The sequence below is a fragment of the Babylonia areolata genome, chromosome 27, assembly GCF_041734735.1.
Source record: "Babylonia areolata isolate BAREFJ2019XMU chromosome 27, ASM4173473v1, whole genome shotgun sequence".
Classification (NCBI taxonomy): Eukaryota; Metazoa; Mollusca; class Gastropoda; order Neogastropoda; family Buccinidae; genus Babylonia; species Babylonia areolata.
Window position 1 is genome coordinate 6,403,394 of NC_134902.1, and position 13,072 is coordinate 6,416,465.

Consider the following 13,072-nt stretch of genomic DNA (forward strand, 5'->3'; position numbering starts at 1 on the left):
CCCACTCATCTCTCCTTATCAATCACCCCAGCTAATCTCCGGGTAGGTCACCCCCCCCCCTCCCCTCTTCATGCGGCGCTTGTTAACCGGGTGGATTGGACCAGCGGCGGGCCACCCGTCACCCACCGGGTGGGGAAGGAGGAAGGAAGGGAGGTTGAGGCAAACACACACTCAGTACCCTGTTGTCGGATGCAGTCTATTTGTCAAGATTCCACTGACGCAAACGACCGACCAGCAGGGAGAGAATTCACTAGCTCGTCATTACATGCAGTGGGGTGGATCATTTGTGTTAGCTCCGCTGTGTTATAGTGATTCGTTTCTGTTTTGTTTTGTTTTGTTGTTTTTTTCAACAGTGACTTTCTCGTTAACTTGGCCTCCTCCCCGCCCCCAACCTCCTCCCTTCAGAGAGCGGGCAGCACTTCTAAAAAGGTGAGACAAATGATTTCGAAATGATTAAAAGTAACAGTGTAAGAAGAATCGGTTTGACGTTGGACTTACGATTCAATGTTCACCAGTGATCAGAATTCGAGGCTTCGGTGTTGTGTGAGTTTTCTTCGGAAAGTGATGTCAAGATGTTTTGTGTGTGTGTGTGTGTGTGGTTTTATTTTTTTTTCGATATGTAGAGGTGTGTCAGTGACGTTTAGAAATGCAATGATGTAGGGGGGTGGGGGGGAGGGGGGGAAATCTTCACACACACACACACACCACACACATATATATTTCGAACATTTGAGTTTTATTCTTTCACCCGATACAGCAATTTGCTAAAATGCGGAAACCGTGTGTTCAATTTAAAAGTGCTGGTGTACCTTAACTGATTAAAACTGCTAACACACACACACACACACACACACACACACACACACACACACACAGAGTTCCATCTGCTTCCATTAGAAATGTCTTATATGATAATCAACATGTGTTTGAAATAGTTCAGTTTAATTTGGAGCCCAGTTAATAGCTCCTTGTTGTAATTCTACTGGTTGACTAGTTAGTTTATTTTATTTCGTTTATACAGGGAAAGTAGTGATGATTTAAGGCATGGGTGGGGTGGGGGAGATGATGGATTTCCGTCTAAAATCACAAATGTCGATAGACGTTGAGCAAAAGAACGAACGAACACACACACACACACACGCACACACACACGCACGCACACACACACACACACACACGCACGCATGCGCACGCACACACACACACACTTTTCCAGTTGTTGTTTTTTTTAATTTGTATTTATTATTTCACAGCGTCTCCCCAAGCACAACTCTCCATGAAGCCACAGTCGTGAAGAAACCTCACCACTAATGCCAGACACAGTATAGAAAGGAACCGACAACCACAACCAGTCTAGCACACACACACACACACACACACACACACACACACACACACACACAGTGGGTGTAAAACAGGCGCACAGACGGACGAACTGGTTGACCTGGTTTCCTTGGTAACACAGTCTGGGTGACTGGTTTGTGAGGGAAAAATGCTGGGAAAAGTGGACCATAGCTGTCTGCGGCGCGCAGTCGTCACCTACAACGCTTTCTTTTGGGTCAGTTTCAGCTCTTATTTTTGGTGTTTATTCATTTTTCGATACTATCGTTATTGTTATTCACATCATTCTTTATCTGTTTGTTTAGTTACTGTTATCCTATATCTTTTTTTTTTTTTTGGTGTTTCTTCTTCTTCTTCTTCTTCTGCGTTCACTCGTATGCACACGAGTGGGCTTTTACGTGTATGACCGTTTTTACCCCGCCATGTAGGCAGCCATACTCCGTTTTCGGGGGTGTGCATGCTGGGTATTTTCTTGTTTCCATAACCCACCGAACGCTGACATGGGTTACAGGATCTTTAACGTGCGTATTTGATCTTCTGCTTGCATATACACACGAAGGGGGTTCAGGCACTAGCAGGTCTGCACATATGTTGACCTGGGAGATCGTAAAAATCTCCACCCTTCACCCACCAGGCGCCGTCACCGTGATTCGAACCCGGGACCCTCAGATTGACAGTCCAACGCTTTAACCACTCGGCTATTGCGCCCGTCGGTGTTTATTCATTTTTCAATATTATCGTTATTGTTATTCACATCATTCTTTATCTGTTTGTTTAGTTACTGTTATCTTATATCTGTTTTTTTTCTTCTTGGTTTTGTTTTTATTCATATATTCATTAATTTGATAACTTACCCGTTTGTTTTGTTTATGTGTTTTATTATACTTCATTCTATTGTGTGTTTTTTCTCCCCCTAACGGCCTAAGCGTGTTGGGTTACGCTGCTGGTCAGGCATCTGCTTAGCAGATGTCAGCGGTGTAGCGTATATGGATTTGTCCCAACGCAGTGATGTCTCCTTGTGAAAGTGAACTTCTGTGTTTGGCATTCGTTGGTTATCGTTGATTTTGGTTTCTCTTTGTACTTATCTATTTATTTATTTATTTTTTTTATCTTTCTTTCTATTTCTTCGTCTTTGTTGTAATTATGCTAATATGGTTTGTTTTCTTTTTTCTTTTTCCCCAGGGTTGGATGTAAAAAAAAAAAAAAAATTTTTAAAGTTTTTTTTTCCTTGTTGTTGCTAATTCCACTTCCGTCATCAAGGAAAACGCATTCATTCAATCATTCATTCATTCTTTTCTTTCTTCGTTAGTTTCTTAGTTTCTGTTATCACTCTTCTCTTCTTTTTTTTCTTGACGTTTCCTTCCTTCCTTCCTCTCCCCGCTTGTTTGGTTTATTCTCTTTATTTTTCCACAGTTATGTTTTCGTCTGTATCGTCATCGTTATTGATTTTGTGTCATTAACCCTTTCACCACCAGTCAATTTAGACTACAAAATTCCCTTGTGGTATAAACACAGAAAAGACAGTGACTAAGAATAGCTGGGGATTCCCACTGCAATGTACAGAAAATATGGCCTCTCCTACCACCGAACATTAAGAGCAGTAGGTTCATGGATAACAGACCAATGAATGGTCACCTTTCAGTGACATGGGTCCTCTACCACGCCTGTGCATAAATGCGAGCTTGGCGGTGAAAGGGTTAATGATAAAGGGATTGTCGCAATGGTCGTCTTTTATCATCTATACTATCATGAAATGTGCTTTTTAGCACCTGGTGACGTTTTTGTTTCAGTGTGTCATCCTCTTCGTCAGTGTGCATCATGATAATATGGATCATTGTCATCGCCATCATTATCACTTTTCAGTTTCGTTTTCAGCTGTTATCAGTCACGTTCTTCTTGACGTGTCATTTTTATCTGTCTTCTTCCGGGTTAAAAGCTTTAGGTTATGTCAACGCCCGTTTAACCCTTTCACCGCCAAGCTCGCATTTATGCACAGGCGTGGTAGAGGACCCATGTCACTGAAAGGTGACCATTCTTTGGTCTGTTATCCATGAACCTACTGCTCTTAATGTTCGGTGGTAGGATAGGCCATATTTTCTGTACATCGCAGGGGGAATCCCCAGCTATTCCTAGCCACTGTCTTTTCTGTGTTAATACCACAGGGGAATTTTATACTCTAAATTGACTGGCGGTGAAAGGGTTAAATTAAATCATACTGACCTATCACAGTTGTCAAAACAACAACAACATTAACAACAACAGCAAAAACACTGTTGACTACTTTTTGACTTCTGCAGTCACATAGATTCGTTTTTAAAAACAAACAAACAAACAAAAAAATCCAGGTCGTAGACCTCCCCCCGTTCGACAAGAGTGCAGTAGTCTATGTCCATGGATAGTATATTTGACAAAACGCCTTCGCTCACACCGACAACAGGCAATACGATGACAGATTCAAGCACTGGACACACAACACCCCAACAATGTCCAGATGGTAAGCAAAAATATTTCACAGCATCTCTTCCTTCTCTCAGAGGAAAAGAAAAGAAAAGATAAAAACGGAAGACGTCGTAGCATAGCCCGACATGCCAACAAGCTATCAATAGGCACCCCCAACAGATAGTCTCTGTTTTCACAAGTTTTCGTTGCCCGGCAAAAACTACTCCCCCATGCTTCCTCAACGTCCGTCTTGTGTATCAACAAACGATCACCCTCAGCACGAGGACTTTTGACCCGAAATAAATGCTGCCAGTACTGGGCAAGAGAAGGTCCATACGAATATGCAGTGGGATTCACATGCGCTCTTTTCTGGTGTCTGGTGCGTGCGTATGGAGGACGTACTTCTAGAGGTTCGGGTGGGATTGGGAAGAATGCGGGTTTGTCGTTTGCAGTGGAGTGTTCGTGGGAGTGGGAGTTTCAGCTTGTGAGGGTATTGGTGGACTGCTTGCAAGCATGGCTTAGAGCTCGTGATAGATTATTTTGGTGTATCTTTAGTCACTTAATTAAAAAAAAAAAAGAAGAAGAGAATGACCTTCCTCGCCCCACCGCGGCACACACACAAACACACACATACACACACACACACTCACTCACTGACACACACACACACAAACACACACACACACTCATTCACACACACACACACACACACACACACACACACACACACACACACACACTCATTCACACACACACACACACACACACACACTCACTGACACACACACACACACACACTCACACACGCACACACACTTACACACACACACACACACACACATGTCCAGAATGATATGTAAAGGTAAATCTTGATTTCTGGCTGACTGAAGTAACGAAAACATAGCTTTTTGGCCCTGTTCATAAATCATTTTTTTAGCTTTATAAAAAGTTCCGTTTCTACTAAATTCGATGCCAAGATATTTAAAAGAATCGACAACATCCAAACATGCATCACCAAACTTAAAAACAGGCTTTAGCTTGTTTGTAGAATTAAATATCATCACTTTAGTTTTCTTTACATTGACCACTAGTTTCCATTCTAAACAATATTTGTGAAAAACATTGAGGGACTGCTGTAATCCTTCTTTCGTCTCTGAAAGTAAAATTGTGTCATCTGCATACAACAGTACAAATAATCGCATGTAATTATCTAACTCTGAAATGTTAACATTCAATAAAAGATCAACAGATGGACTCTTATGCTCAGTCAAATACAACTCTAAATCATTGAGATACAGAGAAAAAAGCAAAGGCGAGAGATTTTCTCCTTGTCGTACACCCTTACAAATGCTAAAGAAATCAGATTTTTCACCATTTAAAAACACACATGACTTAATTCTATCATGCATGTTCATTATGACACGCAAAATTTTACCATTCACGCCTTCATGAACAAGTTTTTGCCATAACCCACTTCTCCAAACTGAATCAAAGGCTTTTTTAAAATCAACAAAAGCACAGTAAAGTTTCTTCTTTTTCATGGAGAAAATATCAATAAGTGATTTCAAAACAAACATTTGATCTAATGTAGAATGGGACAGTCTAAATCCTGCTTGGGCTCCTGAAAGTATATTGAACTACTGCATGTTCGTGGCATGTGTGTGTGTGTATGTGTGTGTGAGAGAGAGTGTGTGTCTGTGTGTCACACACACACATACAAAGAGAGAGAGAGAAACAGACACAGACAGACAGACAGACACACACACACACACACACACAGAGAAACAGACAGACACACAGACACACACTCTTTCTCACACACACATACACACACACACACACATGCCACGAACATGCAGTAGTTCAATGGAATAAAAAGAAAAAAGAAAAAAAAGTGATGATTTGAAGGAAAATAAGAACAGCATCCACACTTCTAACACACAGAAAGGCCTCAACCCAAAAACCCAGCACACAAATCACCCTCCGAAGTCATAACATGACGACAATTCAGAAAATCACGCAACATTTATGACGTAATGACAGAAAAACGAGTCGGTGTCAATAAAATAAAAGTAATTTCATTGCTGACAATAACTATAATTATATAGGTCTACGATAGCGCTATACTACACTTATCGTTAACATGCACGACCCATATATAGGAACATAGAAATATTTTGTATTATATCGATTTTTGTTGTTTTTACAGTTACTTTGTCTACCGCCATACCACTTAAATTAAGTTTGTATATTTCACGAGTTTCAGTTGGCATACAATCCAGAGTATGAGTAGTTATGACTACTTTCAATAACAGATTTTCCTATTGCTTTTCAAACCATCGTGGCTTCAAATGGGTTGACGTCCATTTTGTTATCAAATCAAACTTTAAAGCGTCAATAATACCCCATCCTTTGACGTTTCTGTCATAATGGGAACTGGAAAAAAAACAAAAAACAAAAACTTAGTGGTAAAATTTGTCCCTTTCACACTCGCTACGATGATTTGTCATCGATGCTTATTAGGGGTTAAAACACACACACACACACACACACACACACACACACACACACACACACACACACACAAACCCCAAACAGAACCAACACAACAAACGGTATGACGGTTTGCATTGCTCTCTGTTCCTCCTCCTGATTATTAAGGTCTTACAGCAGACGCAGTGTAGCGCATATGGATCCGTCCGTACGCTTTGACGCTTCCTTGAAACAAAAACAGGAACAGAATTCAAACTCAAACTGAACTGGCACAACCAGAATTAACTCACAGTCGTGACTATAATGTTATGTTCGTTAAGTGGCACGTTTGTAGTTTTGGTGAGCCTACAATGGCTACCTGTAGCTGTTATCAGAGATAGAGAGAGAGAGACAGACAGACAGAGACAGAGAGACAGAGACAGAGAGAGGGAGAAGGAACACATTCACTCCCAAGTTTGTGTGTCTCACACCAGTCCAAATGGCTCAATGTTGGCGTGTGTTTGTCTTTAACACACTCTCTCGGACACGACAAGTTTGCCAAAGTAGACATCTTGCTCGTGCGCGGTTGGCTATGAATTCAATCCCGTTGAGGGCCAAAAAAGTGGTGGTAGGTACCTTTTCATTAAAAAAAAAAAAAAAAAAAAGGGGGGGGGATATGGGGAGAAGGGGGGCAGTTTGGAGGGAGGAGACAAACCTGCACGAGATCGTGTTCCATGTTTTGATGTTGTGGTTATATTCAGCATCTTGGTTTTTGTAAGACAACCTTGAAACAGTTTGAACGCAGGGATTTTCTGATAGCACTGGCACGAGAAACAGCTGGTTCGATTCTCTCTAATTACGATGGTTAATTATAAAATAAAATAAAAAAAAAAGCAGAGAGAAAAAGAGAGGAGGAGGGAGAAGAAAGAGGAAGAACAGGAGGATGAAGAAGAGATGGATAAAGAAAGAAATGAGGAGCAGAAGAAGGAGATGGAGGAGGAGGAGTGGGAGAAGAAGAAGGAGGGAGAAGAGGAGGAGAAGAAGGAGGGGGAGGAGGAGGGGGAGAAGAAGAAGGAGAAGGAGGAGGAGAAGAAGAAGAAGAAGAAGGAGGAGGAGGGGAAGGAGCAGGAGGAGAAGGATGAAGAGGAGGAGTGGGAGAAGAAGAAGTAGAATAAAAAGGAGGAGGAGGAGGAGGAGAAGGAGGAGTGGGAGAAGAAGAAGAAGAAGAAGAAGGAAGAGGAGGAGGAGGAGGAGGAGTGGAAGAAGAAGAAGAAGAAGAAGAAGGAGAAGGAGGAGGAGGAGGAGGAGAAGAAGAAGGAGGAGGAGGAGGAGGAGAAGAAGGAGGGGGAGGAAGAGTGGGAGAAGAAGAAGAAGAAGGATAAGAAGAAGGAGAAGGAGGAGGAAAAGAAGAAGAAGAAGGAGGAGGAGGAGGAGAAGGAGGAAGAGGAAGAGTGGGAGAAGAAAAAGTAGAAGAAAAAGGAGGAGGAGGAGGAGAAGAAGAAGAAGGAGGAGGAGGAGAAGAAGAAGAAAAGGAGGAGAAGAAGAAGACGAAGAAGGAGGAGGAAGAGGAGGAATGGGAGAAGAAGAAGAAGAAGAAGGAGGAGGAGGAGGAGGAGGAGAAGAATGAGGAGGAGAAGAAGAATGAGGAGAAGAAGGAGAGGGGAATTAGGGCAGAGAAGGAAGCAGTAAGAGAGGCAGCATTGAAGTTTTTTGTTTCGTAGTACTGTTTCCATTTGATTCCAGCTGTAGGTCTACCAACGTTTATTCTTATTTTGAGGTGAGAAGCGGGAGAATGGAGATGGGAGAAAAGGGGGATTTTGGCGCCCATGGGAACCAGGCCATTATTCTCTCTCTCTGTTTCTCTGTCTCCTTTTTCCCCCTCTCTGTCTGCCTCCCTCTCCTCTCTCTCTCTATCTCACTCTCTCTCTCTCCTTTCTTTTCCCTCTCTGTCTCCCTCTCCTCTCTCTCTTTCTCTCTATCTCACTCTCTCCTTTTTTTCCCTCTCTGTCTCCCTCCTCTATCTCTGTCTCTCTCTCTCCTTTTTTTCCATCTCTGTCTCCCTCCTCTATCTGTGTCTCTCTCTCTCCTTTTTTCCCCTCTCTGCTTGTCTCCCTTCTCTATCTCTGTCTCTCTCTCTCTCTCCTTTTTTTCCCTCTCTGTCTCCCTCCTCTATCTCTGTCTCTCTCTCTCTCTCCTTTTTTTCCCTCTCTGTCTCCCTCCTCTATCTCTGTCTCTCTCCTTTTTCCCCCTCTCTCTGTCTCCCATCTCTCTCTCTCCTTTTTTCCCCTCTGTCTGTCTCCCTCCTCTATCTCTCTCTCTCTCTCCTTTCCCCTCTGTCTGCCTGTGTCTGTCTGTCTCTCTCCTCTCTCTCTATCCTTTTTCCCCTCTCTGTCTGCCTGTGTCTGTCTGTCTCTCCTATCTCTCTCTCACTCTCTCTCCTTTTCCCCCCTCTCTGTCTGCCTGTGTCTTTCTGTCTGTCTCTCTCCCCTCTCTCTCTCACTCTATCTCTCTCTCTCTCTCTATCCTTTTTCCCCTCTCTGTCTGCCTGTGTCTTTCTGTCTGTCTCTCTCCCCTCTCTCTCTCACTCTATCTCTCTCTCTCCTTTCCCCCCCTGTCTGCCCGTGTCTGTCTCTCTCTCCTCTCTCTCTCTCTCCTTTTTTCCCCTCTCTGTCTGCCTATGTCTGTCTGTCTCCCCCCCCCCCCCCCTCTCTCTCTCTATCTCAGTGTCTGCCTCTGTCTGTCTGTCTGTCTGTATCTCTCTCCCTCTCTGTGCCTCTGTCTGTCTCTGGCTCTCTGTCTCTGTCTGTCTGTCTGTCTCTATGCGCAGTGGAGTTAGCATCCATAGAAATCACGCCATTAATCTCTGGGGAGGGGTGGAGGGGTCACAAGCACAATTATCATCATCATCATTATCACTATTGTTGGACGGGCGCAATAGTCGAGTGGTTAAAGCGTTGGACTTTCAATCTGAGGGACCTGGGTTCGAATCACGGTGACGGCGCCTGGTGGGTGGAGATTTTACTATCTCCAAGGTCAACATATGTGCAGACCTGCTAGTGCCTGAACCCCCTTCGTGTGTAAACGCATGCAGAAGATCAAATACGCACGTTAAAGATCCTGTAATCCATGTCAGCGTTCGGTGGGTTACGGAAGCAAGAACATACCCAGCATGCACACCCCCTGAAAGCGGAGTATGACTGCCTACATGGCGGGGTAAAAACGGTCATGCACGTAAAAGCCCACTCGTGTACATGCGAGTGAACGTGGGAGTTGCAGCCCACGAACGAAGAAGAAGAAGAAGGAGAAGAAGATCACTATTGTTGTTGTTATATTTGCCTCCCACCCCCACTCCTCACTCCTCCTACTACTACCAGGCATCGTCATTATCGTTGTTATCACCATAATTAATAACGACCACCACTACTACTGTGGACTGATGGCCTAGAGGTAACGCGTCCGCCTAGGAAGCGAGAGAATCTGAGCGCGCTGGTTCGATTCACGGCTCAGCCTCCGATATTTTCTCCCCCTCCACTACACCTTGAGTGGTGGTCTGGACGCTAGTCATTCGGATGAGACGATAAACCCAGGTCCCGTGTGCAGCATGCACTTAGCGCACGTAAAAGAACCCACGGCAACAAAAGAGTTGTTCCTGGCAAAATTCTGCAGAAAAATCCACTGCCATAGGAAAAACAAATAAAACTGCACGCAGGAAAAAACAAAACCAAAAAAACAAACAAAACTGGGTGGCGCTGTCAGTGAAGCGACGCGCTCTCCCTGGGGAGAGCAGCCCGAATTTTCACACAGAGAAATCTGTTGTGATAAAAAGAAATGCAAATACAAATACCCCTATCATCATCATCATCATCATCATCATCATTTACCTCTCCACCGGCCGACGAAAGATACCCACCGACAATCCCCCCTCACCCCCCCCCACCACCTCCCTGCCTCCGTCACCCCCCACCCCACCCCCCACCTCCCTCCTGAGTCACCAAAGTAGGCCTTTGATCAGCAAAACTCACGCCGAAAAGGAAGAACACATCCTTCAAAACGCTTCAAAGAGGAACCAACACCCCCCCTCCCCCAGTCTCACCCTCTCTTAGATTAACGGAGCCGAGTTGGTTTGACTTCGGCAAACACTCGTCACCCAGTGGGCCATCTGGAAGATAGCCTCCAACTCTTCCTACCCTTCTGTGTAGCCTGGGTCGTTGGGTTTTCTGAGAAGTGGTGTCCACTCAACTTGTGTACGTCTGTAACGCGGAGAGGGCTGGTCAACCGCTGTGGTGTCCGCGTCTCTGTTGGATTCGTCTTGTTTCCGTTTTGCCTTCTATTTTAATTGTGCTGCCTTTCTCGATGGCCTCTTTTGAGAGTTTAACACTTGACCTGCCAGTTCGGTTTAGCCTGCTCAGCCTCTGTCTGTCTGTCTGTCTCTCGTTCTGTCTATGTCTGTCTGTCTGTGTCTCGTTCTGTCTCTGTCTGTCTGTGTCTCGTTCTGTCTGTCTGTCTGTCTGTGTCTCGTTCTGTCTCTGTCTGTCTGTCTGTCTCTCGTTCTGTCTCTGTCTCGTTCTGTCTCTGTCTGTCTGTGTCTCGTTCTGTCTCTGTCTGTGTCTCGTTCTGTCTCTGTCTGTCTGTCTGTGTCTCGTTCTGTCTGTCTGTGTCTCGTTCTGTCTCTGTCTGTCTGTCTGTGTCTCGTTCTGTCTGTCTGTCTGTGTCTCGTTCTGTCTGTCTGTGTCTCGTTCTTTCTCTGTCTGCCTCTGTCTCGTTCTGTCTGTCTGCCTCTGTCTCGTTCTGTCTGTCTGTCTGTGTCTCGTTCTGTCTCTGTCTGTCTGTGTCTCTTTCTGTCTGTCTGTCTGTGTCTCGTTCTGTCTGTCTGTGTCTCGTTCTGTCTCTGTCTGTCTGTGTCTCTTTCTGTCTGTCTGTCTGTGTCTCGTTCTGTCTGTCTGCCTCTGTCTCGTTCTGTCTCTGTCTGCCTCTGTCTCGTTCTGTCTGTCTGTCTGTGTCTCGTTCTGTCTGTCTGTGTCTCGTTCTGTCTCTGTCTGCCTCTGTCTCGTTCTGTCTGTCTGTCTGTGTCTCGTTCTTTCTCTGTCTGTCTGTGTATCGTTCTGTCTCTGTCTGTCTGTGTCTCGTTCTGTCTGTCTGTCTGTGTCTCGTTCTTTCTCTGTCTGTGTCTCGTTCTGTCTCTGTCTGCCTCTGTCTCGTTCTGTCTGTCTGTCTGTGTCTCGTTCTGTCTCTGTCTGCCTCTGTCTCGTTCTGTCTGTCTGTCTGTGTCTCGTTCTGTCTCTGTCTGTGTCTCGTTCTGTCTCTGTCTGCCTATGTCTCGTTCTGTCTGTCTGTCTGTGTCTCGTTCTGTCTGTCTGTCGGTGTCTCGTTCTGTCTCTGTCTGTGTCTCGTTCTGTCTGTCTGTCTGTGTCTCGTTCTTTCTCTGTCTGTCTGTGTCTCGTTCTGTCTCTGTCTGCCTCTGTCTCGTTCTGTCTGTCTGTCTGTGTCTCGTTCTTTCTCTGTCTGTCTGTGTCTCGTTCTGTCTCTGTCTGCCTCTGTCTCGTTCTGTCTGTCTGTCTGTGTCTCGTTCTGTCTGTCTGTCTGTGTCTCGTTCTGTCTGTCTGTGTCTCGTTCTGTCTCTGTCTGCCTCTGTCTCGTTCTGTCTGTCTGTCTGTGTCTCGTTCTTTCTCTGTCTGTCTGTCTCTCGTTCTGTCTCTGTCTGTCTGTCTGTCGTTCTGTCTCTGTCTGTCTGTGTCTGTCTGTCTGTCGTTCTGTCTCTGTCTGTCTGTCTGTGTCTCGTTCTGTCTCTGTCTGTCTGTGTCTCGTTCTGTCTGTGTCTCGTTCTGTCTCTGTCTGTCTGTCTGTGTCTCGCTCTGTCTGTCTGTGTCTCGTTCTGTCTCTGTCTGTCTGTCTGTCTGTGTCTCGTTCTGTCTCTCTCTCTGTCTGTCTGTCTGTCGTTCTGTCTCTGTCTCATCTCGGTTCTGTCTGTCTCTCTTGTTTTGTTCGCTTGTTTAAATTCTTTGCCATCAGGGCCGGACTAAAAAAAAAAAAAAAAAAAAAAAAAAAAAAAAGCATGTCCTTGCTTATTCCACTTCCCACCTTCAATGAAATTAATTAATTAATTAATTAATTCGTGTATTCTCTTTCTCTCTCTCCTTCTGTATCTGTCTGTTTCTGTCTCATTTCTGCCTCTCTGTCTGTCTCTGTCTGTCTCTCAAACATACACACGCACACAAATATTATTTTGTACGCAGATACCACAATATTTTATCCACACATACTCACTTGCGCGACGCACACACGTGTAACAACTGAGTAGTTAGGTGCACTGGGAATAGGCGAGTCGGCTTCACCAACTTAGTGATAGGAGAGCCGGGAATAGGCGAAACGGGAACAGGTGAAACGGGAATAGGCGAAACGGGAACAGGTGAAACGGGAATAGGCGGAACGGGTACAGGTGAAAAGCGAATGGGAGGAGCTGGAACAGGTGAAAAAGGAATAGCCGAAATGGGGACAGGTGAAAAGGGAATAGCCGAAATGGGGACAGGTGAAACGGGAACAGGGGGAACGGGAACAGATGAAAAAGGAATAGTCGAAATGGAAATAGGTGAAACGGGAATAGGTGAAACGGGAATAGGTGAAACGTGAATAGGGGAACGGGAATAGTTGAAAGAAGAATAGGTGAAACGGGAATAGGTAAAACAAGAAAAGGTAAAACGGGAATAGGTGAAACAGGAATATGTCAAACGGGAATAGGCGAAACAGGAATAGGTAAAACGGGGATAGGTGTAACAGGAACATGTCAAACGGGAATAGGCGAAACAGGAATAGGCAGAACGGG

General features: G+C 44.7%; 1 protein-coding gene across 1 annotated transcript in view; it reads left to right on the forward strand.

Moving 5' to 3' along the window:
• Nucleotides 1–1,492: 1,492 nt before the first annotated feature.
• The window catches only part of LOC143301571 (tetraspanin-7-like), a 29,709-nt gene continuing 18,129 nt past the window's right edge, over nt 1,493–13,072 (forward strand). The window contains exons 1-2 of the mRNA XM_076615953.1: nt 1,493–1,558; nt 3,132–3,146. Of these exons, the coding sequence (XP_076472068.1) occupies nt 1,493–1,558; nt 3,132–3,146 (81 nt within the window). The remainder of the gene's footprint in view (nt 1,559–3,131; nt 3,147–13,072) is intronic.